Below are 12,817 nucleotides of genomic sequence, written 5' to 3' on the forward strand. Positions count from 1 at the left end.
TTGGTAATGGTGTGCCATCTAATGCATGCACTGACAGTGAGGAAGGAAGTGCCTCCAGTGACATCCTGATTTTGGATACAAAAGCGGCATCTATGAAATTGCCCTAGGCCCTAGTGTCAATGAGAGCCGGAACCGAAAGCGTTTCACTACAGCAGCGGCGACACTTCCTGAGAGTCCTCAGGAAGCACAAGCTAGACTCCAACCTGCTGCTGACCTTCTATTGAGCATCCATCGAGCCTGCTGACATACTGCATCACAGTATGGTACGGCAGCTGTACTGCTGCAGACAGGGACAGGCTCCAGAGAGTCATGAAGACAGCCCAAAAGATCATTGACTGCCCTCTCCCCTCCCTGATGGACATGTACAGCTCCCGCTGCCTTAGCAGAGCCCTAAACATCACTAAAGACAGTTCCCACCCTGGCTTTGAACTGTTTGACCTGATGCCCTCAGGTAAGCGCTACAGGTGTATTAAGACCAGAACAAACAGACTCAAAAACAAGTTTCTTTCCCAAAGCGGTAACCATCCTGAATTCCTGCATACATCGACAATAATGTGCTACATTCCATCCCATAATGTGCAATATTTATAATTTTTAATAATGTATATAATAACATACTTATTCTGCAATGTAGATACCAACCAGGACCATGCACCTTACCTTCTAATGTTTACATCGTATATATATTTTTTTGATACATATTATTTGATATCGCTTGCTTGCTTTTCTTCTCACTTGCCTGCACTGATTTTGGAGTTGGTTTTTAATCTCGTTGTACATAGTATAATGACAATAAAAGGCATTCTATTCTATTCTATTCTATTCTATTCTAACTGAGAAGCCTTTGGGAGACGGAATCTCTCTGGGATGGGTGATCAAAAATCAACCGGAATTGTTTTGAGAATGCCGTGAAGGAATCAAGGAGCGGCGAGCTGTTGGTCCAGAGCGCAGTCACCCAGGAGCGCGCGTCCCCTCGGAGGAGATTGATCACATATGCTATTTTGCTTTTATCTGAGCTGAACTGAGATGCACGCTGGCTAAATACAAACGAACATTGCATCAAAAAAGAAGCGCATGTATCTACACAGCCCGAAAAATGTTCCGGATGACAAATAAATGGTTCTGGTGTTACAGTCGCAGCAGCAGTGGAGCCTGAGGATGTGATAAGCTGAACTGGAGCAGCAGGAGGCAGTGTCAGAGTGTGAAGGACTGAAAGCTGGGCTAATTGTGCGGAGAGATCAGTGAGACGTGTATCGGAGTGTTTAACGTGGTCTGTTAACAAACGCACGAGACCCGCGATGGAGTCCACAGCCTGCTGAAGCTTTCCGAGGTACTCGCCCTGGATGCTCAATGCCTGCTGCATGTGGTCTGCCCCCGCTGGGTCCATGACATGGCCAGAAACTTCTGTTATGGTTCGGGCATGAGTGGAAGACGAACTCAGAAGCAGGAAGCAGAAATGAGCAGTTAACACAGATTTATTGCTCGGAATATGACAGAGTATAGAATGCGTAAAATATGTTAGGCTGCCTAGCCGAGTGGAGACCGGCCCGCTGAACGGTGGAACCAACGGAGTCCGCAGTCCAGACGACTTCAGTCCCAGTGGTTGGATCCGGAGCCAGGTGGCTGCCTGCAAGATGTCAACGAGGCTGGGGAAGATACACAGAAGGGTGAGTGCTGAGCCAGTCACTTCCAGAAGTGGTTGTCACAGTCAATCAGTGACAAAGTATCACAGCTGGTCCAGATATGCAGGCAGTTAGAATGATACAGTTCAGCTTCTTCTAGTGGTTCTTATCAGGAAAAGTTCACAATTCAGTTCATATGACTATTCCAGGCAGTGTTCAGTGAGCAGCAGCTTATATGAGCAAAGGAGAGCAAACACTTAACTTGGCTGATGTGGAGTGTGGGAGCGTCATAACAGGCTGCAGATGAGTCTTGATAGCAATCAGGTTGCTTCAGTGATAAGCTGCAGCTCTTCAGGCTGGTGTGTGGAAACACAGAGAGACAAAGATATGCAAGTATAAGCAAAGGGGCCAGGCTTACCGTGGAAGGTTTGCAGAGTTTCTGGCGAGGATGGAGTGCATAGCCAGGGTTCATATACAGATGCTGATGAAATGTGGAACAGGTGTGTCGATCAGCTGTGCAGAGAAGAGGGAGAAAGCAGCAAGCCACAACACTGTGTGGGGTTCCTTCCTGCTTCAAATGCTCCATTATTATCCCAGTCACAAAGAAATCCTCCATAATAGGACTAAATGACAACAGGTCTGTCTCCCTGACATCTGTATTCCTGAAGTCTTTTGAACGGCTGGTGTTAAGCCACCTGAAGGGTACCACAGGACCCCTGGTGGACCCCCTGCAGTTTGCCTACTGGGCAAACAGGTCAGTTGAGGATGCAGTCAATATGAGTCTACATTACATCCTGCAGCACCTGGACTCAGCAGAAACATACATAAGGGTCCTGTTCATGGAGTTCAGCTCGGCGTTCAACACCATCATCCCCAACATTCTCCACAAAAAAACTCTCCAACCTCTCTGTGCCAGCTCCCTCGTGTCATTGGATCTCCGCAGGACACAGCAGGTGAGGCTGGGGAGCATCACATCCAGAAAACATACAATCAGCACTGACGCCCCTCAGGGGAGTGTGCACTCCCCACTGCTCTTCTCCTTCTACACAAACAGCTGGAACAGCAGGAACTCCTCTGTTAAACTCCTGAAGTTTGCAGACAACACCACCATCATTGGTCTCATCCAGGATGGTGATGAGGCTGCAGTTGGTCCTCTGGTGTGGTCAGCACAATTGTCTTGAGCTGAACCCCTCAAGACTGTGGAGATGATAGTAGACTTTACTCCTGCCCTCCCCATCCTCATCAACACTGTGTCTACTGTGGACACTTTCCGGTTCCTGGGATCCACCATTTCCCAAGATCTGAAGTGGACCTCCCACACAGACTCCATCAGAAAAAAGGCACAGCAGAGGATGTATTTCCTCAGACAACTCAGAAAGTTCAAACTGCCCCAGGAACTTCTCATCATCTTCTACACAACCATCATCCAGTCTGTCCTGTGCATCTCCATCTCTGTTTGGTTTGCTTCTGCTTCCAAGCATGACTGGCACAGACTTCAATGAACTGTCAGATCTGCAGAAAAAAATCATGAGAGCCAGCCTGCATTCCATCTGGAACTTATACCGGCCCAGAACCAGGAAGTGAGCTGGTAACATCTCTGCAGACACCTCACACCCTGTTTAAACTCCTGCCCTCTGGTTGACGTTACAGAGCTCTGTATGTCAAAACAACTAGACACAGGAACAGTTTCTTTCCACAGGACATCACACTGATGAACAATTTAACCTGCCAACATGTACAACTATCTTCAGTCTGTTGTCTTTCACACATCCTTTTCTTTTTTCTTTTCTCTTATTGCACATTTTATTTTTCTTGCACATTTCATTTGCACATTTTATTTCTGTGAATTATTGAGTGTGTAATGTATATTTATACATGCCGTACAGAGAGAGTGCAGCACAAACCGAAGTCAAATTCCTTGTATTCTGTGGATACTTGGTGAATAAAAGCTATTCTGATTTTGATTCTGAATGAAACACTGCTTGGAAGACCTGTTTCATAAATGAATGAATATACTTGATTCATCTATGTGATAAAACATGATATACTTTAATTAATATGTCACATCTATAGTTCATGGAAATTTGACAGAACATTGATATTATTTCGAATTTCACTTTCTTTCCTAGTCCAAAGTCTTTGAAGAAAATAAGAACAACCCCAGGTTTCTTTTCAGCACTGTAGCCAGGCTGACAGAGTCAGAGCTCTATTGAGCTGAGTATTCCTTTAACTTTAACTAGTAATGACTTCATGACTTTCTTTGCTAACAAAATTTTAACTATTAGAGAAAAAATTACTCATAACCATCCCAAAGACGTATCGTTATCTTTGGCTGCTTTCAGTGATGCCGGTATTTGGTTAGACTCTTTCTCTCCGATTGTTCTGTCTGAGTTATTTTCATTAGTTACTTCATCCAAACCATCAACATGTTTATTAGACCCCATTCCTACCAGGCTGCTCAAGGAAGCCCTACCGTTATTTAATGCTTCGATCTTAAATATGATCAATCTATCTTTATTAGTTGGCTATGTACCACAGGCTTTTAAGGTGGCAGTAATTAAACCATTACTTAAAAAGCCATCACTTGACCCAGCTATCTTAGGTAATTATAGGCCAATCTCCAACCTTCCTTTTCTCTCAAAAATTCTTGAAAGGGTAGTTGTAAAACAGCTAACTGATCATCTGCAGAGGAATGGTCTATTTGAAGAGTTTCAGTCAGGTTTTAGAATTCATCATAGTACAGAAACAGCATTAGTGAAGGTTACAAATGATCTTCTTATGGCCTCGGACAGTGGACTCATCTCTGTGCTTGTTCTGTTAGACCTCAGTGCTGCTTTTGATACTGTTGACCATAAAATTTTATTACAGAGATTAGAGCATGCCATAGGTATTAAAGGCACTGCGCTGCGGTGGTTTGAATCATATTTGTCTAATAGATTACAATTTGTTCATGTAAATGGGGAATCTTCTTCACAGACTAAAGTTAATTATGGAGTTCCACAAGGTTCTGTGCTAGGACCAATTTTATTCACTTTATACATGCTTCCCTTAGGCAGTATTATTAGACGGTATTGCTTAAATTTTCATTGTTACGCAGATGATACCCAGGTTTATCTATCCATGAAGCCAGAGGACACACACCAATTAGCTAAACTGCAGGATTGTCTTACAGACATAAAGACATGGATGACCTCTAATTTCCTGCTTTTAAACTCAGATAAAACTGAAGTTATTGTACTTGGCCCCACAAATCTTAGAAACATTGTGTCTAACCAGATCCTTACTCTGGATGGCATTACCCTGACCTCTAGTAATACTGTGAGAAATCTTGGAGTCATTTTTGATCAGGATATGTCATTCAAAGCGCATATTAAACAAATATGTAGGACTGCTTTTTTGCATTTACGCAATATCTCTAAAATTAGAAAGGTCTTGTTTCAGAATGATGCTGAAAAACTAATTCATGCATTTATTTCCTCTAGGCTGGACTATTGTAATTCATTATTATCAGGTTGTCCTAAAAGTTCCCTAAAAAGCCTTCAGTTAATTCAAAATGCTGCAGCTAGAGTACTAACGGGGACTAGAAGGAGAGAGCATATCTCACCCATATTGGCCTCTCTTCATTGGCTTCCTGTTAATTCTAGAATAGAATTTAAAATTCTTCTTCTTACTTATAAGGTTTTGAATAATCAGGTCCCATCTTATCTTAGGGACCTCGTAGTACCATATCACCCCAATAGAGCGCTTCCCTCTCAGACTGCAGGCTTACTTGTAGTTCCTAGGGTTTGTAAGAGTAGAATGGGAGGCAGAGCCTTCAGCTTTCAGGCTCCTCTCCTGTGGAACCAGCTCCCAATTCAGATCAGGGAGACAGACACCCTCTCTACTTTTAAGATTAGGCTTAAAACTTTCCTTTTTGCTAAAGCTTATAGTTAGGGCTGGATCAGGTGACCCTGAACCATCCCTTAGTTATGCTGCTATAGACTTAGACTGCTGGGGGGTTCCCATGATGCACTGTTTCTTTCTCTTTTTGCTCTGTATGCACCACTCTGCATTTAATCATTAGTGATCGATCTCTGCTCCCCTCCACAGCATGTCTTTTTCCTGGTTCTCTCCCTCAGCCCCAACCAGTCCCAGCAGAAGACTGCCCCTCCCTGATCCTGGTTCTGCTGGAGGTTTCTTCCTGTTAAAAGGGAGTTTTTCCTTCCCACTGTAGCCAAGTGCTTGCTCACAGGGGGTCGTTTTGACCGTTGGGGTTTTACATAATTATTGTATGGCCTTGCCTTACAATATAAAGCGCCTTGGGGCAACTGTTTGTTGTGATTTGGCACTATATAAAAAAAAAATTGATTGATTGATTGATTGAATCAGTAACTGTCGGCAACTTGTTCTGGAATCAAACACTTGGATGAAACAAGACCTTACTCGATTTTGTTTAATGTTATCAGAATGTTCTGGGAGTGCTTGCATGAGAAACTGTGAGAAGGCCTATTTGAAATGAAACATATATATATATATATATATATATATATATATATATATATATATATATATATAAATGAAACAATAACAATATATTTTCAAATGTGCTTAAGACCATGTGAATGGCAGAAATGTATTCTGCTGAAGTTCACTGTTTCCTCTTTTTATCATGAATATTATTTGGGGGGCATATATTGTGGTATACAAATGTTGATAAAAGTTCTTATAACATTTTGGGAACTGTATTTTGTTAGATGGAATTTATCTAAAATGTTCAACATACATTACTTTATTAATAAAAGAATCATCTCATCTGAAGCAACAACAACAGACAAGTTATGATATTAATTTACCATTTTTGTTATGGCCACAACCAGGTCCACATAACAAAAACATCAAAGTTTTCTGATGTAAGGGACCTTTTACACATAGTGCGAAGTTTGGTCGACATGCGCAGGAAGCAGGAATTTTATGCAAAACGTGTGGAATCATCCCTGCCTCTAACGCCTCGTACACCTGTTGCTACAACTATTTGCGCACACCAGCGGCTGATAGACAGAGCACTGTGCGAACCCATCACACCCTCTCACGGCAGGTGCCGGCCAAATTCCAGGTGACACGCATGAACGTCTAACACCGCTCGCATGGCACTTAGAAAATGTGTGGCCAGTCGCACTCGTCACATGACAGCAGACTGCTGTCGTGTGAAAGAGTACTGTTGTACTGCTGTGAAATTTGTCTAAGTGCCCCACGAGTGTGACTTTGCAAACACACACACTGATACATGGGTGTGCGCTGACAGGAGGTGTGGCTTCTTACGGGAGCAGCTGTGAGAATTTGTGGTTGTGGACATCCCAGCTGGACAACGCCTACTGTGTTTGGACAGATATGGACTAACAACTGTCCAATGTGAGGCGCATGTGTGTGATTGCTGTACTTATGTGGACATAAATGAAAACATATTTGCCGTGGACACAAGCATAGCAAGCGAGCATGCGCACAGAGCAGACATTGACAGACCACCAGGTTGAAACGGACCGTCAGATCAGAACTCGCCACGGGCGATCGGACCATCCCGTGACCCACGTGAGCTCTGTTCCACATGATGTGGTGTCAGTGCTGTGGCGCGCCGTCCACAAGACACGCATGTTGGGCAGAACACACATGCACAGGCCGACTGGATGCACAGGACCGGTTCACGTGGGTAATGTTTTTTTTTTTTATTTATTCCACATCCGGTGTGATTACCAGATGTTTTTTTTTATTTATTTATTCCACATGAGCGGCGCGATGTGCTGCACCTCACACTGTTCCTGCTCATCAGACACTGTCACATGTACGAACCATCGCACCGTCATCGTGCATGCCTGCCCGTCGGCGCAATGTTTCGTGGTGTGCTCATACGATTCTACTGCCATGTGTCACCCTGGAGTTGTACGCAAATCAACCAACTTCACACTATGTGTGAAGGGGCCCTAAGAAATGTTTTTTGTTGTCATGGTTTTGTTTTTTTTTTGTTTGTTTGTTTGTTTGTTTTTTACTTCAAAATGGAAAGTAAACTAAGCAATACTGAACTTGAGCAAAAAATAAAAGAATATTTGTAATGATATTTCTTTGAAAAACTGTCATGTATACTAGCAGGAGTTCTCTGATAGTTCCTCTGGCACACTTCAGCCATGCACTCTGTTGTCTTCTGTGTTTTGGGCTGAACACCTCATTTCTATTGGCTGTATGAATATATGTCACAGCGTGCCACGGTGATAGGTGGATTTAGTTGAACTCTGACCGCAGTGGTGGTGTGTGTGTAGAGCAGAGAGGTACACACTGATGGCTTTTGCTGCCTTGCCCAGTGTCACTCCTCTGTGCGGGACTTCTTACTAAATACAATAGGTTTTAAAGCAATGTGCACCACTTTGTGCATTCGGTGTGAAAGGCCCTAAAGCCATGCAAGTTTGCTGGTGTGAGTGTGAGTGTAAATGTGTTTGTCTATATGTGGCCCTGCAACAGACTGGCGACCTGTTCAGGGTGTACCCTGCGTCTTGCCCTGTGACAGCTGGTACACGCTCTAGCTATTCTGTGACCCTTAATTGGAATAAGCAGGTTTAGAAAATGAAAATGAGTGCTTGTCCTGCCATATTCTCTAACACTATTTTTGTTACAACATGTTATAATGAACCAAAAGTTGCAGACATAAAAAAATGAGATGTGTCAAAAATCCGAGCGGTTTATTGGCTGAGCCAGGAGCAAATAAACTAAACAGTTTGTGAAGTAAAGAACAACGCACAAAAGTAATCCCAAAAATGACAATGGCAAAACAGGGTGACAGCGGAGCAAATCAACACAAATGACTTGAAAAAGACTACAGGAACACATGTAGATACAGTGCTAAAAGTGTTAGATTTTTATAAGGACATCAAAAAACAGAAGTGCAGGTTTTGCATTTTGTATCACCCACTCCTGCCTTCATTTGCGCAGAGAATAATTTTCTTTCAACAAAACATCAAATATAGGCTTGAATCTCCAATGTGCCTTCTGGCAAATTGTAACTGAACTTTCAAGTGTTTTTTTTTTTTTTCTTTCTTTTTTATAGAAACCTTCACTTCATCATGAAGCTGTCTAACCGGTGATGCAACGCTCAAAACATGCACTTTGCACAATTTCTTCAATCACAGCCACAAAGGTCTATAACTTCTTCAGGGTTGTCCTGGTGTCTTGGTGGCTTTCCTCACTCTTCACCTTCTTATACAGTCACTCAGTTTTTGAGAACTATTTACTCCACACAGATTTACCACAGAGTGCCATACTGTTTATATTTCTTCATAATTCATGTAAATAATGTCCAAGACGTAGTCAGTGTCTTGGGAATGTTCACGTATCATCCCCTGACTTGTCAGAAGAAAACTTTATATAAAAGTGATGGTTTACATGTGCTATACAAAAGGGGGCACTTATTTATTCACACCATCATTTTGGTGTTTAGATTTTTGTTTCTTTTAATTCATGATGTAGTGATTACCTTTCACTGTGAGTTTAAAGAGCATGATTTTAGGAATTCGAATATACAAGGCCTGAATTTTTGTTGTTTTTTGATGTCCTAATAAAAATCTAACATGTAAAGGGTCAAGGGGGCAAACACTTTTTCACAGCACTGTAATTACAATACTCACAGGGAGCACAAGGAGCAAACAAAGGTTAATGAATCCACAAGGACTGACAAACAAATGAGAACTTAAATACCAGATGACAGGTATGTGAAATCAGTCCAGGAACCCAAGACACACATGAACAGAACACAAGGTGACTAAACACTAATCAGACAAATACTATGCAAAACTGAAGAAGAAGAGAAATCATAAACCCACAAGCCAACATAGAACTCAGAAGTTAATAAAGTATAAGAGTGTAAGAACAAACATAATGAGATAATGATGTGATCAGAACACAGACTCTAGAAACTAACAATGAACAAAGCCAAAATCCAGAACTAAAACAGAGAATGTGGTACTCAAACAAGTGATACAGTTCAGCAGGAAGACACAACAAGGCTGACAGGTGAGGACGCAGGAGTGGAACACGAGGGACACAGACCGACCACCAGGACACAGACAGGGATCAGAACACTAACAGATGAACACATACAGAACATAATAAATACTTAAAGGTGCACTGACGGGGGGTAAAGCACAGCACTTTTTACATTTACACTTGTTACTTTTCCCATTGCAAACACATTCACAGTGTAATTACTTTCCCAGTGCAATTTAATTTCCTTGTAATTAATTTAATTTCCTTAATTGCCTTGCAGCAGTAATTCTGGCTGCTGCTGGTTGTGGAGGTGTCACATAAAAGCATACAGAAACCAGTCTGACTCTCAACTTATGCAACAAGAAATAATAGAGACTTAAATCCAAAAAACTGACAGGTGATGATTTGACAGGCGTCACAACAGAGGAAAAGAAAATTAGAAACAACATCTGAGACAGCTATGAGGTCTGTCTGAAACCAAAATGAGGCTCTGGGTTCCTTCTCTGGTCTCTCAGTTTTAAATCCAGAACAAACCCATAAAAACTCAGACCTTTTAGTTTTCAACAAAGATCTCTTCAAGCTCCAAAATAAGTCTTTGAGACAAAACACAAATCAGGCTGAAGTCAAAATCTGACTTTTATTCTTTGAGCTGTAGAAGAGCAAACTTTAAGAAATAAAATTTTCCTCTTGGACAAACATATTTTTGGAACCCGTGTGGACTGCATTCTGCTCTGTGAGACAGGCGAGTGATGGTGATCATGCAGCATTTTTGGGAGGCATCATCACTTTGCAATGTTTGGCTCTGTATGTGTAGTCACTGGAAACTGCACTTTTGGAGGGAAACACAAAGTTTGCTTTTTGCCTCTCATGCCATTGTCAAAAATATGCACAGTGATGTGTAATATCTGTGTTCTGTGTGTTTACCTATGAAATAATACGATGGTTTCATTCCTAAATGAACTCACCTGTGCCATGAGGATGCCTATAACAACACCAAGCTGATGTAGTGTCCCTAATGCTCCACGGAGAGAGGTGGGCGACACTTCCTGCACATACATGGGCACAAAACCAGTGGACAGGCCACAGTACACACCCACAATTAAACGCCCGATGATGAGCATTTCGAAGGAAGTAGCCAGCTTGGACAGGCCCATAAATGCTGCTGCAATAAAAGCCAGCACGTTGGCCATGAGCATGGAGTTCCTCCTTCAGAAAAAAAATCAAACAATCATTGTTTATTGCCCATTTTTTCAAGAAAGGTGTGACTCATAAATAGAATCATACCTGCCAAAGCGGTTAACAAAGAGCCCAACAGAGAAGGAGCCAAACATTCCTCCAACAGAGAAGATGGCCACAGAGAGGGACCACAATGTCATTAGAGTGCTCTGAGAGATAGGCTCTGAAAACCGGATGGTCCACGTCTCATTGTAGAAGCTCTCAATGATCTAAAGTACAAACCACAGGGTTCAACATGAACAGTGAAAAATAGCTGACACAAACCTGGTTCAAATTGATTTTTAGTCCCAGTTTTGAAGCCGCACATGTATCTCAGGAAATGCTTACTTCCTGAGATACAAGAGACATCTTTACTGATGAAATGTCCTGTTTAATATTCTCAGCACTGGGATCACACCCTACCTGTTCTTTGTGTTGAGATCACACCCTGGCTGTTCTTTGTGTTGGGATCACACCCTGCCTGTTCTCTGCGTTGAGTTCATACCCTGGCTGTTCTTTGTGTTGGGATCACACCCTGCCTGTTCTCTGCACTGAGTTCACACCCTGCCTCTTCTTTGTGTTGGGATCACACCCTGCCTGTTCTCTGCGTTGAGTTCATACCCTGGCTGTTCTTTGTGTTGGGATCACACCCTGCCTGTTCTCTGCACTGAGTTCACACCCTGCCTCTTCTTTGTGTTGGGATCACACCCTGCCTGTTCTCTGCACTGAGTTCACACCCTGCCTCTTCTTTGTGTTGGGATCACACCCTGCCTGTTCTCTGCGTTGAGTTCACACCCTGCCTGTTCTCTGCACTGAGTTCACACCCTGCCTCTTCTCTGTGTTGAGTTCACACACTGCCTGTTTTCTGTGTTGGGATCACACCCTGGCTGTTCTTTGTGTTGGGATCACACCCTGCCTGTTCTCTGTGTTAGGATCACACCCTGCCTGTTTTCTGTGTTGGGATCACACCCTGGCTGTTCTTTGTGTTGGGATCACACCCTGCCTGTTCTCTGTGTTAGGATCACACCCTGCTTGTTTTCTGTGTTAGGATCACGCCCTGCCTGTTCTCTGTGTTAGGATCACACCCTGGCTGTTCTTTGTGTTGGGATCACACCCTGCCTGTTCTCTGTGTTAGGATCACACCCTGCCTGTTTTCTGTGTTGGGATCACACCCTGGCTGTTCTTTGTGTTGGGATCACACCCTGCCTGTTTTCTGTGTTAGGATCACGCCCTGTCTGTTCTCTGTGTTAGGATCACACCCTGCCTGTTTTCTGTGTTGGGATCACACCCTGCCTGTTCTCTGCTTTGGGATCACATCCTGCCTGTTCTCTGTGTTGGGATCACACCCTGCCTGTTCTCTGTGTTGGGATCACATCCTGCCTGTTCTCTGTGTTGGGATCACACCCTGCCTGTTCTCTGCTTTGGGATCACATCCTGCCTGTTCTCTGTGTTAGGATTACGCCCTGCCTGTTCTCTGTGTTAGGATCACGCCCTGCCTGTTTTCTGTGTTGGGATCACACCCTGCCTGTTTTCTGTGTTGGGATCACACCCTGCCTGTTCTCTGCTTTGGGATCACATCCTGCCTGTTCTCTGTGTTGGGATCACACCCTGCTTGTTCTCTGTGTTGAGTTCACACCCTGCCTGTTCTCTGTGTTGAGTTCACACCCTGCCTGTTCTCTGTGTTGGGATCACACCCTGCCTCTTCTCTGCGTTGGGATCACACCCTGCCTGTTCTCTGTGTTGGGATCACACCCTACCTGTTCTCTGCGTTGAGGTCACACCCTGCTTGTTCTCTGTGTTGAGTTCACACCCTGCCTGTTCTCTGCATTGAGACCACACCCTGCCTGTTCTCTGCGTTGAGTTCACACCCTGCCTGTTCTCTGTGTTGGGATCACACCCTGCCTGTTCTCTGCACTGAGTTCACACCCTGCCTGTTCTCTGCACTGAGTGCACACCCTGCCTCTTCTCTGTGTTGA

General features: G+C 43.4%; 1 protein-coding gene across 1 annotated transcript in view; it reads right to left on the bottom strand.

Annotated features, from left to right (window-relative positions):
- Positions 1-12,817, bottom strand: part of slc2a1a (solute carrier family 2 member 1a) — a 261,459-nt gene that overhangs the window by 216,877 nt on the left and 31,765 nt on the right. The window contains exons 2-3 of the mRNA XM_034171652.1: positions 10,911-11,071; positions 10,588-10,832 (exon numbers count right to left, since the gene is read on the bottom strand). Of these exons, the coding sequence (XP_034027543.1) occupies positions 10,588-10,832; positions 10,911-11,071 (406 nt within the window). The remainder of the gene's footprint in view (positions 1-10,587; positions 10,833-10,910; positions 11,072-12,817) is intronic.

The sequence above is a fragment of the Thalassophryne amazonica genome, chromosome 6 (genome assembly GCF_902500255.1).
Source record: "Thalassophryne amazonica chromosome 6, fThaAma1.1, whole genome shotgun sequence".
Lineage (NCBI taxonomy): Eukaryota > Metazoa > Chordata > Actinopteri > Batrachoidiformes > Batrachoididae > Thalassophryne > Thalassophryne amazonica.